This window comes from Perognathus longimembris, chromosome 10 (genome assembly GCF_023159225.1).
Source record: "Perognathus longimembris pacificus isolate PPM17 chromosome 10, ASM2315922v1, whole genome shotgun sequence".
Taxonomy (NCBI): Eukaryota; Metazoa; Chordata; class Mammalia; order Rodentia; family Heteromyidae; genus Perognathus; species Perognathus longimembris.
In genome coordinates, this window is record NC_063170.1 from 23,438,507 (window position 1) to 23,457,300 (window position 18,794).

Below are 18,794 nucleotides of genomic sequence, written 5' to 3' on the forward strand. Positions count from 1 at the left end.
GATCTGAGCCTATTTAGTGTCAGGCCAGCTCAGGTGCCATCATGCCATGCCACATATCTCCATGTTCCCATCCTGTGTCCTGTGTCCTGGCTCATCTCCAGTCACCATGGTGTCCCAAGTCCATTGGAGCTGGATTGGTTTGTTGCTATTGTTTTTGTTCTTTCTTTCCTGTCTGGTCCATTTCCTGATAGTGTTAAGGATATTTGTGGGCTTCAGGCCCTTGTAACAACTGGCTGCCTGCAGATTGATAATGCGCTAATAAAAACTCCAAGATTTGATCCTTCAATATGGGGCTTCTCGGATAATTTACACATATATAACACCAGGAGGCTCTTCACCTCCAATTACTCACCAGAAAACTGTAAGTGGGGCTGTGGCTCACAGTGATAGAGCACTAGCCTTGAGCATAAAAAGCTCAGGGACCACAGAGACCCCAGTCCCCAAGTTCAAGCCTTATGACTGACTGAAAAAAGAAAAAAAAGGAGAAAGAATGGAAGGTGAGCAAGACATTTGAAGTGAATTACAGTAATTTACGTCCCCCCATCTCCACTTTAGGCACTTGGGGCTGTGTTATCTGGCTGGCTAGCTATTGCTAGACTGATATGATTCCATCAAGAACACCTGAAGCAAACATACTAGAAAAAGAGCCATATGCCAGGGCCTGGAAGATACCATGAGCACAATACAATAAAAGTCAAGGTTGGTAGGTGTCTAATGGCTCCACCTAGTGGAAGGACAGGTAACTTGCCTAAGAATGGTCTTTGATCCACTGAACACTAGTTAACTAGTTAAGGCCTCACCAGAAACCAAAACAATGCATATTGTGTACTTACCAGTTTCCAGAAATGTTAAATAGGTTTCTGTTTAAGCTACAGTTCATGGTACATTAGCTTTCCCCTTGTTCATGGAAGTTACCTTTTTTTTTTTTTTTGCCAGTCCTGGGCCTTGGACTCAGGGCCTGAGCACCGTCCCTGGCTTCTTTTTGCTCAAGGCTAGCACTCTGCCACTTGAGCCACAGCGCCACTTCTGGCCATTTTCTATATATGTGGTGCTGGGGAATCAAACCCTGGGCTTCATGTATACAAGGCAAGCACTCTTGCCACTAGGCCATATTCCCAGCCCCGGAAGCTACCTTCTAAGACTCACAATGTATACATGAAACGCCTTGTGACGTGATAATAGATAACTTTAAGTGACTAATTAGGGGATAGTGTAGTGCTGAGATTTGAAACACTTATCTTTTTGGTCTTCCTTCTTGGACTTAACCTAAAATGCTTTTTTATAGACAAAGTACATCTCCAGTTTGCAACTAGCCTGGGCTACATAGTAAGATGCTGTCTCAAAAAAGAAAAAAAGTAAACAAAACACTAAATTGACAACAAAAGATCCCAGAAATGATGAAAGAATGAAGCAAACACGTTAAAAAAATTAGAACTTGTACATTAAAGCCAAGTGTAACAGCCTATGTCTATAGTCCAGAACTAGGGAGGAAGAGGAAGAAAGATCTTGTACATAGCAAGACTGTCTCAAAAACAAGACCAAAAAATTCAACAACATAAAATAGCAAACCTAAAAATACCTGGGCATTAAAAACCAGAGGCTGCAGATACAGCTAAAGGTAGAGGATGTAATTAGCATGTGCAAAGCCCTGAGTTCCATTCCTAGCATGACAGCCAACCAAAACAAAGTGGTTAAAAAAAAGAACACTTACCTTTTATGTAACAGTGCAAATAACTTGGACAGCAAATCCATGGCAAAAGAAATGCAAATAGCCTTACATAAGTGAAAATAACCTATTAGTAGTAATAAAAAATGCAAGCTAAGATGTGAACATATTTTTTACTTACCAACAAAGTTTTGTTTTTTGTTTAAATTCTAACTCCCAGTATCATCAAAGAGACATGGGAAAGGTAGTTCATGTGCTCCTCTTATGGAACAAAACAATTTTTACCGCCCTCAAAATTTGAACACATATGTATATAGTGATTCTTGTTTTACTAATGCAAAACTTGCACATGCAGAGGAAGTGGAAGTTACCTCTGAATGTTATTGTGGGGTTTTACTTTGTGCTTATAGCCTCAGATTTTTTATAATATGCACATTTCTTTTTTTCACTAAGAAAAAGAACTTGTTTTAAATTTAAGGTATTACTCTACTTGTCAGTTTGGCATATTAAAACATGCATGATATTGTGAACATTTGAGAGTAAACAGGAATACACAACTGTGATAGGTAGCAAAAATGATTGCTAACACCTTCAATGTAAACTTGGCCACTAAGATCAAAATTCTTTTTTTTTTTTCTTTCTGGCCAGTCCTGGGCCTTGGACTTAGGGCCTGAGCACTGTCCCTGGCTTCTTTTTGCTTAAGGCTAGCACTCTGCCACTTGAGCCACAGCGCCACGTCTGGCCGTTTTCTGTATACGTGGTGCTGGGGAATTGAACCCAGGGAGCTCTCTTGCCACTAGGCCATATCCCCAGCTCCTAAGATCAAAATTCTTAAAAGCAGAGAAAGTTGCCAGGTACAGGTGGCTCACCCCTGTAATCCTAGTCAGAAGGCTGAGATCTGAGGATCTGAGGATCCTGGTTTGAAGCAATCCTAGGCAAGAAAATCCCAGAGACCCTTCTCTCCAATTAACTACCAAAGAAAAGCTGGAAATGGTGCTGTGGTCAAGTGGTAGAACACTAGCTTTGAGGAAAAAACCTCAGGGGCAGCTCTCAGACTGAGTCCAGACCTTAGGAAAGACTAAATAAAAACATATTGTGTGGAAGATTTGCCTGGCATCCCAGGAACCTGACTTCAATTCTCAGCCCCTGATTTAAAAAGAAAAAGTATTTCAGATCTACGAATTAAGGAACTAGTAATTAGAGATGGATGCAAAAGGACATATATAAACTTAAATGCCCATGTTTTTTAAGTAAATTTAATCAGTATGAGCCAACAGTATTCAAAGCTCCAGGCTTTCTGATAGAGCCTAATACATTAATAATGATATAATACTAATATGAAAGTATATTAATTTTCTAGAACATAACAAATTACCTCAAACTAGGAACTTAGCAGTAAATATAGTATGATTACCCAGCATGAGAAAGGCCGAGGATTTTATCTCCAACATTGGAAAACAAAACAAAACAAACAAAAAACCCCACAGACTGTCTTAAAACAACAGGAATTTATTCTTTCACAGTTCAGGCCGGAAGTCAAAAATCAAGGCATTAGTAGGTTTCCTATGGAGACTGAAGGATAATGGTGTCTCTCCCAGCTGCTGCTAGTGGCTGCCAATCCCTGGTGTTCCTCAGGCTTAGAGCAGCTCCATCACTCCGGATCTCTGCCTCCTGTCAAATGGCCTTCTTCCCTGTGTCTGTGGTTCCTGTCCTCTTCTCATAAGGACACCAGTTGTTGGATTTAGGGCCAGTCTAATCTAGCATGACAATTGTATGATAAACACCAAAGGCCCTCATTTCAAAGTAAGATCACATTCTGAGGTTCCTGGTTGACAAAGTTCTGGACACTACTGAACCCATGATGTGTATATAGCATGCAAATAACAAAAGACTGGCTATGTGTACCAGCAGTGTTTATCTCTGGGTGGGTTTAAATATTTTTGTGCTTTTCTGCATTTTAAAATAGCTTATGGACTGGAGTTACACTCATAGAGACTTAAGTTCTAAATTTATTGTGTAATATGAATATTGGATAGTCAAAAATCACTTTCCTTCTTGTAACTCACAAAATAACACATACATCATTTTATATTTACATAAAATATATTTTCTCAAAAACATCCAACATAGTCAATTCTTCCTCCAGCCCTAGAATAGACTACTGTTCCTCTAGGTGGGTCCTAGATGAAGCAATTGGCTTGTGTTTATGTGTTGTTGTATTTTTTTTTTCACAAAATAGGGAAAAAAAGGCTTTTCTTAGCATAAAGATCTAGTTGAATGTGTTAAATGAGATAACATTTGGTGTTTGACATGGAGTAGAGACTAGACTGAGAAATTGGGATTTAATAATTAGGGATCCATAAAAGACTTTTACTTCTTTACAAACATCCACATCAATGGGCCAAAAATTTATATTGAGAAGTAGGCAACATTAAAATACTATTGTGCATATCATTATAGTAAATTCCTGTTATTTAAAAATTGTTCTGGCAGACTGTAGACATAAATGGACATGTTGAACTGAAACTCCTTTTCACAACTAAAGATTAAAAATAAATTTAAATTAAAAAAATCTATTTGGGTATGATACATGCCTGTAATCTCAGCTCTTAGGAATCTGAGGCAGGCAGGAGGATCCTGAGTTAGAGCCCAGGAGGAGGATACATAGTAAGATCTTATTTCACAAACAAAGAACCACCTTCTAAAATATACTTTCCTTTGAACGACTTATGACTATGGTTTCATAAATGAAATAACAAGTTATATAGAAAATTCAGTTTTAAAAGTCTTATGTACAGAGGCTGACATCATGGGTAGTCAAAGAATATGTTTAATAAAAAATAATTAAACTTCCATTTGCTCTATAGAACATCATAGAAAGTAATTTAATAAATTACAAATGACTTTTAAGACGTTTGCTCAACTACAGAAAGCAAATTCAGACTACACAAAACACAATTGGTAAATATTGCAAATGTCCAAAAGAAAAATTGGACTAAGACTTAAATCATTAAACCTGAACAAGGGCTATAAATACAAGGCAATAACAGCTCTAAGTCTTTTAGTAACTACCAACACATACTTGGATATCCTTTCAACTCACTTTAGTTTTATGTAATCCTATTGGTTCTTTTCTCTTTATAACCCTTAACTTTACACAAACTTATCTGCATGTTATTTTTCTTAGCTGATATACCTGGACAACTTTTCCCCAATCAATACTACAAAGAAATGTCTTGAAACCCAAGAGAATGTTTAAAGTTAACATTAGCCTTAATGCTTTGAAAACTGTAATTGCCTTATTACATAGAAAGAGAATTACTAGGATGTTAACCAAATTCATCTGATCATAATTAGGAAAATACTTTATTTCATAGATTTGCTATAAATTAGACTTTAGTGATAAGATCTAGGATTTTTTTTTCCTTTTTCTTTTTTAATTGGGGAAAGAAAGGAATAAAGATCGTGTGGGCAGAACTAGAGGAAGGAAGGGAAATAGGGATGGTGCTGAAATACTCCATTGGCAAACTAAGTTAACTGTGTTTGAAAAACTTTGGCTATCTCATAGGTGTGTTCTAGTTAAACAAAAGTGCAATACTGCAAAGGGAAGATACTAGAATGTAATATATCATTTCCATGATGGATGATTACTACCCACTTCTCCTGGATGGGCATTACAGTGACTATTGCTAAAATGTTGCATAAAGGACTATCAATTCAAAGTACTATTTTGGGAAAATACAAAAATCAATACAATCCCAATGGAACTTATATAATTTTGTAAATACATATAACACTGTATCTCCAATAAAGGGCTAGTTATTTTACATATAAAAACAAAATTTACTGGTAAAGGTCTTGGAAAACTTAATACAATTGCTTAATTCATGACAAAACAGTTCTATCAAAACATACTGAAAGCTTTTTTTTTTTTTCTTTCTTCCCTATTTCTTATAGGAGAGAATTGGGGTGTTCCCCGCTCCTTGCAGACTTTATCACTGACCGATTTGGGTAGCAAAAAATGCTAGAATTCATCTCTCCTTAGAACGTAAATAATTTGTGTTTAATTCAGTTATGATTGCTTTCAATGAGTCTGGACCTCTACCTGTCAGAATAATAGCAGCTTTAGCAGGAAAAATTGTACTGAACTCAAATATCAGACAAGTATCAGCTTTTATATGGTAAAGAACTCTTAAGAAATTGATCAGAAGCCTTGAAGTTCATTTTTGTAGTTTATAGGTATAGCTTTTTGAGATAATTCAAAGTGCATCTTCAAAATGGGCAACACAGTATATTTATTTTAAACTGATAACCCAACACTGATTCAGGGCAACAGTTACTCTGCTTATACCTAGAAACTCAAAATGAATTCAGATTATGCACACTACTTTACCATTATCTGTTATCTTGGAATATTTTCATGACATTAAAACACAAATAGAATTCTGCACAAATAAAGCGAACAAACAATTTCTTTTACATGAAGTATGCTGTGTTGAAAGTTCTTTTTAGTGGCATTTCATGAGTTTGCCCTTTCTGAACCCTGGAAAAAGACATTTCTCATCTGAGACATAATTATTTCTAATAGGAGGCCAAACTTTGAAAGGTTAAATCTATGCCTATAGGGTGCCAAAGTTACATGACACAAGATTATTGTATGACTTAATTTTACTGAGTTCCAAATAAAGCTCAGCAAAAAGCAAGTCATATTCTTTGCCAGATTAATATGATATATGTGTTTAAAAAACCCCTGAAAACAAGTACAGAATTAGAAATGAATGTAAACTTCCTAAACTAACTCAGCTGAGGTAACAGGTAGCCAGTTAAATTGGCTGATTGGGAAACTTATTTCTTCTTTAAAACATACTTGTACCTGAATTGGAAACATCAGCAGTGCATCACAACACTAGAGCATTTTCATGTAATTAAAGCAATGGATGGTGATGTAGATTCTACAGCTTTCATGACATTCATTAGCTGCCCAAATTATTGCTGAGTTTTGATCTGTAAATTATAGGTGTCAAGGAGGCTGTAAAACTATATTCAAAATTAAATCAGTAATATGCATAAAGTATTCTGTGTTCACTGCAAATATATTAAATATACAACTCTTATTGAGCACAATTTTCATAAAATTAACCCCCAACAAAATTATAATGCCTTTTGTTGTAATTTTATACCATTATGTATTTGATAGTACATACTAGTTCTGAAACTTATGAATCTTAAGAAATATTACATGCAAAATGTCTCTGAAAGCAGTTTGCACTTCTAAACAAATAACTGAAATGTTCCATCAGTAACTTATTGATGCACTCAACACTGGGATATTTACAATTAATAATTAAAGAAAAATCTGAAAATCAGTTCATAATTTAAGTGCAGTCTGGAAATCAGTCTTCATTACTAGAATCGGAATCCTCTGAGGATGATGATGTACTGTCCGATCCTGACGAAGCGTCTGCTTTCTCTGAACCCTCATCTGTGCTGTTTTCATTGAGAGGACTAGGTTCAGGTCCCCCCTTGCCTTCCTGATCTCTAACTCTAGAATCTTCCTCCTTTTCTTCTATAGACTTAGACAAGCCTAAGTCACTGTTTTTCTTTTTCTGTACATCAAAATTATTAGACTGGGACAAGGTTGGAATATGAAGATTAAGGCCTGGAGTGAGAAGCATCCCTGGGTAAAGTATATTTGATAGTAATAGTGGGTTAAGAGATAAAGGGCTGGCAGCTGCAGCTCTATTCAATGCAGCAGTAGAAGAAGTTGAAGGAGAACTTGACACAGAGTTTTCTCCCCCATTCTCTGGATTTTGGCTCTCTGTCCTTTCTTTTTTTAATTCTAGCTCCTTGGAGACATTTCCCTTTTTGTCTTCTGCTCCAGATTCTGCAGATTTTGTCAGGAGTCCTCCCATGCCCAACAGATTTGGTAATCCAGCCATTCCTGACAGCAGCATGGGGAACATAGCAGCCATGTTCTTAGCGTCTCCTCCTGAAGAAAGGCCAGTGGGCACTCCCATGAGCCCAGCAGTAACTTGCAGAGACTGCAAGTTTTGCAGGTTTTGTTGTAAGGCCTGAAGAGTTGTGAGATCCACACCTGGGAGTAATCCATTGGTTAGCAAAGGACTGCCTGCAACATTGGTGGCAGACACAGCTGCTGCTGCTGCTGCCGCTGCTGCTGTGGCTTTTGCAATTCCACTTTTAGGTCGCCTCCCTCGGCGGCTCACTTCCTCTCTCACAACAGGACCGGTGAGAATGCGTTCATACATACTTTCTGGAAGAAACCCCTAGAGGAAAGAAAAAAAAATATATATATATATGCACGCACATGTAAGCATGTGCACACACAAACATATATTCATTTTTATTAGCTACATGAAAATAAAGTCAATGTTAATTAACTTATTACACCATAAGCCTATTAAAATACATAATTATTTGTAAGCTTATTCTGTGTTTATATAGAATTATCAATTAAGGGAGGGATAACCAAATTTTATTCTAAGTTGTTGCTTGAAACAGCTCATCTACCTCCCATTTCATCATAGGCAAAGACAGTAGAGAGAAAGGCCTTTAGCCTCTTCCATAGTTTAAAGTCTAAGTTTGTAGAATAGAAAACATAAGGTTCATGAAGTTTTTTAAAGGTACTTTCATAACCCTATCATGTTGCATATTACTCCATGTGATAAAAGACAAAAGAACTGGCCCTTCTTATCTGAAAGAATAATTTTAAAAAAATCAGTGAAAGTACGGCTTAATTAATGAATTCAGCAAAGCTGAAAAAGATTCTCAAAAGGAAGGTAGTCAGGGTATGATATGGTTTAATAGTAAGCTCAGAAGAGTAGTAGCACTTGCAAACTGGGAGAGAGTAAGGCCAGACAAATGGAGAATCCATGTTGCTTTCATGTCAGTCTCTCATGATTTTCTGGGGCACAAAACTTGAGAGGTTTCAGTTTAGAACTTGGGAATGAGTAGCCTAGTAGAAATATAATGCCAGCTACATATGTAATTAAAAAAATTCAAGAGCTGCAATAAAGGTAAAATGGAGCTATGTGACATTCATTTTAATAATATAGTCCACTTAATACAACTGAGATATTATCACTGAATATGTAATCTAGAAAAATTGAGATAATTTTTTCTGAACAGTTTTCAAAATCCAGAAACAGTATATATTTTTATCTTAATCAAGACTAGGCAAATTTCAACAGCCATGTGAATCTAGTGGCTAATATCTCTGACTGCGGCTTTAGACAGTGCTTCAAGAAAAGAATGTTATGAAATTACTTAATTTTGTTTTTAATTTATCTATCTATTTTCTCTTTACAGATGTAGGAACTATAACATTAATAATACATGAAGCAATAAATGATAAAAAGAAATAAAATGACCCATAATCTCTCATCACTCAGAAATGGCTCCTCTAATTTTTCAGGACGTGTCTAGTTTTCTTCTGTGTGCCTACACACAGTCTGTAATTCTCTCCACCTACCTTCCTAAAATGAAAATAAAGAGAACTATACCAAACTTAGTACTACAGTCATTCCTTTTCATTTGGAAACTTGTATAAAATATAGCTATTAACCATTTCCCATATGGATAGACTGTATTACTTTAAAATATTATATTTTTAAAATAGTTGTATTCTCATATATTTTACTACTATACCATGATAAATATTCTTATATATACTAGTTTGATTACTTATTTGAGTATTTTTGGTTCAGTGTTGAAAATAAAAGCAAATGACTATACTGTTTCTTCTGCATTCTAGCCCAATAAGCATCTGAAATTACATATTTACAGAAATAAAAATTTTGATCTAGAAAATTAATGTTATCTAGAGAGCATTTTACAAATTCATAACTGAAATTCAATCTAAAATAACTAAATGGTACTTAAACTTTAAAGTGATAGTATTTGTCAAATACTCACAGATTGTCTAACAACGTCTCCCCACTCAGGAGCTACTCCATATTCTGAATTTTCTTTCAGGAATCTACATAAATCTTTCAAAGGGGGAGCAAAAGCACCTCCAACCTATATTAAAAAAGTTAGACATTTCATATACTATTCAATATGAAATTATTTTTATTCTGTTATGAGTTTCTTTAAAGTGATATTTTTGAAGTACCTTAAAATATTTACAATTGTACTGGAAAAGGCCATCACAATCCATATAGACTATTGGTACAGTATAAAAATGTATGATAATATAAAATTTTAAGTAAATGTTTTAAGTACAATAAGTAGAACACTATAATAGAGAATTAGCATTTACTATGCTGGATGGGCAAGAGAACCTAATTAAGAGTGTGCCATTTTGGGCTGGGGATATAGCCTAGTGGCAAGAGTGCCTGCCTCGGATACCCGAGGCCCTAGGTTCGATTCCCCAGCACCACATATACAGAAAACAGCCAGTAGCGGCGCTGTGGCTCAAGTGGCAGAGTGCTAGCCTTGAGCAAAAAAGAAGCCAGGGACAGTGCTCAGGCCCTGAGTCCAAGGCCCAGGACTGGCCAAAAAAAAAAAAAAAAAATTTTCCTTTCAAGGTTTTATGATGATAAAATCAATGAAGTACAATTTTTTTGGAAACTGTGGTTTGAACTCGGGGCCTTCTGTTTGCTAGCTAGGCTGGTCTACTGAGCCACACCTCTATTCCCCTTATGATGAGAAAATAAAGACAATTCAAATGCTTTAGAGTAATGCATGGCATATAATAAATACATAGAATATGCCAAACTGTGCTAATAGCTTTAAATACATTTTTATTTTAGTTTTACAGTATGCTATTTAGATAGTATTATTTCTATTTTCCAAATGAGGTACAGAGCCTTAGCAAAGTTCTATAAGTTGCCTAAAGCCAGCTAGTAATGCCAATAGGACTGAAAACGTCGGTTTCAAAATACAAAAACCCTCCCACATGTCTCAAGGCTCCATGTCCTAATTTATTTATCATGTGTGTCAACTAAATACATATATATATAATACATGAGTTAACATATTCTTTGCATGTGAAGTGATACAACCAATCAAAAGTAACATTTAAAAGATAAAAAACTACATATAGTAGTTAGTGTAAGTTTAACAAGATTTTTTTTAATTAATAAATTTCGTTGACAAGGTGTTGTGCAAAAGGGATACAGTTACATAATAGGCAGTGAGTACATATCTTGTGATATCTTACACCCTTGTTTTTCTTTCCCTTCCCTAGAGCAGGTAGGCATATATACAATACCCAGTGTACCAAAATCATATACAGTAGCTACGTGGCGTACGACAAAGGAAATTCACCTAGAACTTTAAATATAACATCAACAATAGAGTTTGCTTATCCTTGTCTTATATGATCATACATACATAGCTGTTGAGCTATTGTGATCCACTGAAAGGTCTATTTTAGACCTTTTTATGTTTAGTAGTTGTTTGGTTTTAGATACATAATGTAAGGTCGCTGACCCAAACCTGTGGGAATACCATTTGACAAGAAGTTTTTTGTTTCACAGACGTAGTCTCTACTGTTACCCCCACCCCCACCTAACAGTCATATATTAAGGAGACCATGCCCTTTTGTTCTCTGTGTTCTAGGCTTGTCTCGCTCAACATTATTTGTTCAAGTTCTGACCATTTCCCTGTGAATACCAATATTTTATCATTTCTAATCACTATGTAGTATTCCATTGTGTATAGGTAGCACATTTTTTTGATCCATTCATCTGTAGAGGGGCTTATTAGAAAACATTGATCAAAAGTACATTTTCAAAAGTATAATCACCAAGAAATTAACCTCACAAAAATCAATAACCTAATTAATAAATGGGCAGGAGAACTAAATAGAACCTTCTCAGAAGAACTAAAAATGGCCAATAAATACATGAGGAAAGGGCCAATATCCCTAGCCATAAAGAAAATACAAATCAAAACGTCACTGAAATCCAATTTCACCTCAGTAAGATTGGTCACTATCAAGAATACAAATACTAACCAATTCTTGCAGTGATATATAGAAAAAGAGAATCCTATTACATTGTTGATGAGAATGTAAACCACTCTGGAAAGTGCTTTGGAGACTCCTCAAGAAAATAAACATAGACGGGGCACTGGTGGCTAAGGCTTATAGTCCTAACTACTCGGGAGGCAGAGATCTGAGGATCAGTTTGAAGCCAGCCTGGGCAGAAAAGTTCCAGTGAGACTGTCATCTACAATTAACCAATCAAAACCTGGAAGTGACGCTGTGACCCAAAGTGGCAGAATGCTAGTCTTGAACAAAAGAGCTCAGGGATAGCCCAGGCCCTGAGATCAAGCCCCATAACTAGGATTAAGATTACAGGTGTGAGCCACTGGCAGCCAGCTAATAATAATTTTTTTAAAGTATATCACAAGTCTATAATTAACTTGATGAGTTAGAAGAAAGACGAATTGATATATCAAACTATTTGATGAATCAAATACTAAGCCATCTCTGATCAGGAATAGGTATTAGAAAGACCTCAATCAGTAAAACAAAGGAAGAAGCACATGAGTGCTATTAGTATACACAGTTCCTTTGTCTAGATATTTTATTTCCATCTATCAGAAAATTATGTAATATGCCACATTTGAGGAAACAAAACACTTTAAGGCCATCGAGAAGATATTATGACAATGAAATGTAATAGATCTATGCATGTGAATGGAATCCTCTTAAATCACTTTGTACCATAGATATTCTAGATTGGTAGTGTAGGGGCCATCTTAAATACTGTAGGAAGTTGGCACCATCTCTGTCCTTTACTCAGAGTGTAAGCAGCATTCTCTGGGTGTTCACCCTGTCCTTGCTGGAAACCAAAGTCTCCAGGCCTCATTCAAAACCGCAAAGGGCCAATGGCTCTGTACAGAATTGCTGCCTTAGATGTAGGGCCCTTGTGCAATGCACAACCATTGGCAATAGCTTTACTTGGGCAACAATGTTGACTGACTTGCCTATTTCATTTAATAGCTTAGCCAACAGAGTAGAATTTGAAATTAAACTACATAAAGTTAAGGCTATGTACCAGTGGTTCATGCCTGTAATCCTAGCTACTCAGGAGGATGAGAGCTGAAGATAGCAGTTTGAAATCAGCCCAGGAAGGAACCAACCACCAAAAAACTGGAAGTAGAGCTGTGGCTCAAGTGGCAGAATGCTATCTTTGAGCAAAAATCTGAATGACAGTGCCCAGGCCCTGAACTCAAGCCTCAGGACTGGCACATACACATCTTTCTTCACACATACTCATCTTTCTTCACCTATCTGCTAGGTCAATCCACTTCCTAATTTGTTAGAAAATAATTAAGAGTGAAATAGCATTTTAGTTATCAACAAAAAATACAAAAATACCTTTCTGGCGTTTCTTCTGTTAATCAGCTGAACACGTTCTTCTCCAGTGAGGCTATTAACATCTAGTTTATTAGGGTTTCTACAACGATGCCTTTTCTGTTTAGGTCTTCCCTCATGTAGTTGCATTTTCTGAAGCACATGGACAAAGAAACAGGTTTAGATTATTTATTTATGCAAAACTAATAGAAACATCACATGGAAGTTGCTCTAAACTTAATTCAATATGATGTCTAGTCATTATCCTTTAGTATTCAAACTTTAAAAATACTTAAAAATTTATGCTGGGCTCCAGTTCAGGAGGCTAAGATCAGAGGATATCCATTCCAAGCAAGTCTGGGCAGATAAAACTGACAACTCATAGATCTATATTAACCAGCAGAATGCTGGAAGGAGAGCAAGTGGTAGAGTTAGTGAAAAAGCCAATTGAGAGTGAGGGCCTGAGTTCAAGCTCCCATATCTGCACACAAAAGTACACACACACACACACACACACATTTAAACTTTATTTTTAATAAAAAGCATTGCATGCATCTTTCTGCAAAGCATATTTGTGAAAAATTATTCAAGCCAATGTAATGATCATTAACTATAGTCTTCTATGAAAGCATGATCCTTCATATAATGTGTGAAGTGCAAGAAATCATTAATATAAAGTATCCCTAGAAAAGTAGATGTTATCTTATTACCACCACTACTACTACTACTATTACTATTATTATTATAATTAAGTTTTAGTTTTTACAGTACTGGGGATTGAATTCAAGAGCCTCAGACTTATAGGCACTCTATCACTTGAACAATTATCCCAGTTGTTTTATATTTGCTATTTTTCTTTTCATCATTTTTGCTAGTACCGGGAATTGAACTCAGGGCCTGGGTGCTGTCCAAGAGATTCTTTTGCTCAGGCTAGATACTCTATCACTTGAGCCACAGTGCCACTTCCAACTTTTTTTGGTAATTTATTGGAGATAAGAGTCTCATGGACTTTTGTGCCTGGGCTGGCTTTGAAACTCAATTGTCAGATCTCAGAATCCGGAGTAGCTAGAATTATAGGCATGAGCCACCAGTGCTTTGCTACACTGACTATTTTTGAGGTATGGTCTTGCTTTATGACTAGGCCAGTTTAGACTTCATTCTACTTGTGCATCCCTGTGTTGCTGAAGATGAGAGGTGTATACCATTGTGCTTCCCCTGTAGGTGGAATAACAGACACATGTCACTGTTTCTAGCCTTAAGTTGAAATATAGTCTTGTAAACTTTTGTGCCCTGGCTGGTCTTGAACTGCTGCTTTTCCTTGATTTCTGCTTTCCAGGTTGGTAGAATTATAGGCCTGAGCCATCAAACCTTGTACTGTTTAATCCAACAAATGCTAACTTTCAAACAGGCTTTCAAGTCTTACTAAACTTATCTAATATATTAAAAGTTTATTTGTACTGAAAATGATGGATAACAAAAACTTAAAAATGTCTTTTCAGAGATATGTGGGGGTACATAATTATAATCCCAGTGCTCAGCAGGCTAGAGCAGCTTGGGTTACACAGTAAGACCCACAGGTTCAACAACAACACAAAAATTCTTTTTGCAGTAGTGAGAGAAAAGTTTGAGAATTCTTCAGAGACTATAGTATAAATGCTGTAAGAACTTTAGGTTGCTCACTACTGTATCTTCAGCCTTTAAACCATATATATGGCTTTGGATCATTAAACTGTCAAGTGTTTCAATTTCTTTATTTATGTTAATAGTTCTAATAGTATCATCCTAATAAAGCTGTTAGGAGTAGAAAATAAGATAATAGATGTAAAGTTAAGAAGCAGTTACAGGGGCATACATCTTTAGTTTTCTATGATCATTGTTTTAAAATAAACTCCTTCAGAAAAAGGCTAGGAAATTTTGTGCTTCTTCAATCTACATTGGGTCTACACAGTATTGTATGTTATAAATCAATCTTACATTAAATAATTATTTCTGAATTCACTTCACCCATGCTCAGTGCTAGGGCTTGCACATGCTAAGCAATACCCCCAGCCCTATTAAAGACAGTATGGAAAACGCTGCTACAATGCATCATAGGAAAGCATTAACTGTATTTTTATGCTTATTTTCCTAAATCTTAAGAAAAACATAAATAGAACATAAGTAGATGAGAATTTATGCTTTGTCATTATACACTTGACAGACTATTGAAACAAAATATACCAAGCTTTTAAAGGCATCACTTACAGGAATAAAAGCTCCTAAATCTTCCACATAACCTGGGTGCTCTTTAAGCCATTTTTCCAAATCCTTTCTCTTCGGTGCATCATCTCCTGCCAATCTTGTTCCATCTTTAAGATTAATAACAGGAACTGGACTTTCTGTATCAGGAATTCTTTGAGGATGAGTAAAGGACAGTGCTGGATGTACCCCTGGGGAGATCTGTGAGGTGGTTAAACCTAAAGTTACCTGTACAGAAACAGCAAATATTTTTATTTCCATGCTTCATAATTTCAATTTTAATTTAACAGATCCTGGAAAATAAATTTTCAAGTGTGGCATTAATGTTTACATATAGTAATATTGTAACAGTACTTCAATAGCAATGACCATACAGCTTCATAATTTTTATATAGTATACTTTAATATAGTATGATTTAATACTTTACCATAGTATACTTCTCATTCCTATTCTTTTTTTTTTTTTTTTTTTTTTTTTTGGCCAGTCGTGGGCCTTGGACTCAGGGCCTGAGCACTGTCCCTGGCTTCTTCCCGCTCAAGGCTAGCACTCTGCCACTTGAGTCACAGCGCCACTTCTGGCCGTTTTCTGTATATGTGGTGCTGGGGAATCGAACCTAGGGCCTCGTGTATCTGAGGCAGGCACTCTTGCCACTAGGCTATATCCCCAGCCCTCATTCCTATTCTTTTTGTGCGTGTGTGCCAGTCTCGAGGCTTGAACTCTGTGCCTGGGTGCTGCCCCTAAGCTTTTTTTGCTCAAGGCTAGTTCTGTACCACTTGAGCCAAAGCTCCACTTTCATCTTTTCTGATGGTTAATTTGCTAGGTCAGAATCTCAGGTACTTTTCTGCCAGGGCTGGCTTTGAACTGCGATCCTCAGATCTCAGCCTCTTTAGGATTATAGACATGAGTCAATGGCACACAATCACTGTCTTAACAAAAGAAACTCAGGGACAGTGCACAGGTTCTGAGTTTAAGCCCCAAGACGGACAGACAGACAGACAGGACACAAACCCTAAGTTATGGTTATTTGCTAGTATTGAATTTGAGACTGAAAGATCAGTAATTTTTAAGTATTACTTACATGATTGGGTGGTTTATTCTTGTTAAAAAACATTATGTCAACACCTTCTACATTCTTCCTCCTTCCTCGCCTTTTTTTGACTATAGGCTGGTTATCTAGTATCACTCCATTGGCACCAAGCGTTGACTGAATCGAAGTACCTAATCAAAAATTTAAAAATGATTAAAAACAATAAAACAGTATGATTAATATAGATTTTAAAATGTTTTCTGCATAGCTGCCACATTAATGTTATAATTACTATTAAAACAGTACTATTAATGAAGGAATTATGTATAAGTAGGTTGTATAATCTTCAGTTGCAATATCAATAAAAATTTCAGAACTATCAATTCCATTTAGAGTGGAGCTATCAGGGTTAAGAGTACTGGTATTAAACTTCACTAAGGTTGAACAAAAGAGAACATAAAACATATATTACTTCTCTGTTCCCATCTCATCAAGGTGCTCCTTTGACCACAAACTGTAAGGGCAAAACATAACTTGGAGGAATTGTATCTCAGTAGCATGGGAAACTCACATTAGAACTGATATTTTTACTTTTCTGAAAGTCTAGTAATTGGAAAATTAGACTGAATAGTTAATGAACCCACAAGAAACCAAATTGACACTGACTAAGCTAAACTAACCTACAATTCAAAGTAATAACAGGAAATGGAATCAGTAATCAAGTTAACACTTATAATAAAGCCTTATTTTCCCAAATTATAGGAATTCTTCATACTATGCATATGCACAGTGGGAATTTTGAAATGTTTGTAAGAATTGCTAATTTTATTGATACAGAAAGTATAAAAGAAATTTAATTCATTTATCTGCTTTAATTGAAAACCAGTATTTCGAAGAGGACATATGTGGCGGTCCACACAATGAGACCCAGCTAATGTTGAGCATTTCTCTTGATACTTTTAGAAGGACCTAAAGTATATTAGACAAAGATAAAAACAACATTGAACACTCCTACGCCTCCCGAGCACACAGCACAAATTTGGTATTCAGTAAGTATTTTTTTGATTCAAACCAATTCATGTTTAGAAGAAATAAAGATAGCCCCAAGGGGAGATATACTTGTTGGTTTCAAAATGTCAAGTTTATCATGTAGCCTTAAGAAAAGGTTAACTATGCTGTTTTTGAAGGCATCAATTATAGAGAATAATGTACAGCATGAAAAATTTACTTCTAACTTGCTAAACAAAAAGGGAACTTTGTTCCTATTACAAATGTGTGAGGATGATAGTTTTGTGTGTGTGTGTGTGTGCACACGCGCGTGCACTAGCGCACAATAGCACTATATTGGGGTTTGAAAAAATAGCAAACTTGAGTTTGCTATTGATGGCAGGCAGTCTACCACTTGTGTCATGCCATCAGTCCTTTTGTATTTTTGTTTGTTTTGTTTTGTTTTTGTTGCCAGTCCTGGGTTTCTTTTTGCTCAAGGCTAGCACACTACCTCTTGAGCCACAGCACCACTTCCGGCTTTTTTCTATATATGTGGTGCTGGGGAATCTAACCCAGGGCTTCATGTATATGAGGCAAGCACTTTACCACTAGGCCATATGCCCAGTCCCTGTTTTTGTTTTTGTTGTTGTTGCCAGTCGTGGGGCGTGGACTCGGGGCCTGAGCACTGACCCTGGCTTCTTTTTGCTCAAGGCTAGCAACCTGCCACTTGTGCCACAGTGCCACTTCTGGCTTTTATCTATATATGTGATGCTGAGGAATCAAACCTAGGGCTTCATGTATATGAGGTGAACACTTTACCACTAGGCCATATTCTCAGCCCCCTTTTGTATTTTTAAGTTACTTTTTCAGGTGTGCTCTGTGGTTTCGCTTGGAGCCCTAGGACCATGATCCTCCTATGATTCCCCCTGTGTGGCTGGGACCACGGACCCATACCACCAGTCTTGGCTTACTGACTGAGAAGGGGAGTCTAACCTTGTGGGTTGAGAGGGGAGTATAACTTTTTGCTCAGACAATCTTTGGTTCTCTATCTTCCTGGATCACTGCCTCTTGAGTAGTCATAAATAATTCCTATATCCTATAGTTGCCTGAAGTATATTACTTATGTTTTAATACCTCTAGTGGGGCTGTAGTATTGAATCAAAGGTGCTGTTCTTACTCAAGAGGTACTCTACTGTTGGAGCCACATCTCTAGTCTTTTTGCTTTTGTTATTTGCTGAGTAAGTTCTTGCTTTTGACTGGGTGATCTGAAGTGTAATCCTATTTATATTTAACCTCCTACATAGCTAGGATGAAAGGTAAGTATCACCAGGCCCAGCTTTTGATTGACAGGGATCTCATATGTACGTACACACACACACACATATATGTACATGTTTTGTTTTGTTTTTTTCCCAGGCTGGCCTTGGTTCCCTTTGGAACTCAGTTTCTCAAGTAACTAGGATTTATAGGCATGTGGCACTATCTCTCGCATGGTGTACACTATTTCTAAGATCATTTTGTACTCCTGTTTTAATAGAAACCAATCACA

General features: G+C 36.4%; 1 protein-coding gene across 12 annotated transcripts in view; it reads right to left on the minus strand.

Moving 5' to 3' along the window:
- Positions 1-3,155: 3,155 nt before the first annotated feature.
- The window catches only part of Chd9 (chromodomain helicase DNA binding protein 9), a 208,453-nt gene continuing 192,814 nt past the window's right edge, over positions 3,156-18,794 (minus strand). For all 12 annotated transcript variants that reach the window (XM_048355606.1, XM_048355609.1, XM_048355607.1 and 9 more), the window contains 5 exons: positions 16,310-16,449; positions 15,237-15,458; positions 13,017-13,145; positions 9,599-9,703; positions 3,156-7,950 (listed from right to left, as the gene is read on the minus strand). In XM_048355606.1, the coding sequence (XP_048211563.1) occupies positions 7,060-7,950; positions 9,599-9,703; positions 13,017-13,145; positions 15,237-15,458; positions 16,310-16,449 (1,487 nt within the window). In that variant the 3' untranslated portion in view covers positions 3,156-7,059. The remainder of the gene's footprint in view (positions 7,951-9,598; positions 9,704-13,016; positions 13,146-15,236; positions 15,459-16,309; positions 16,450-18,794) is intronic.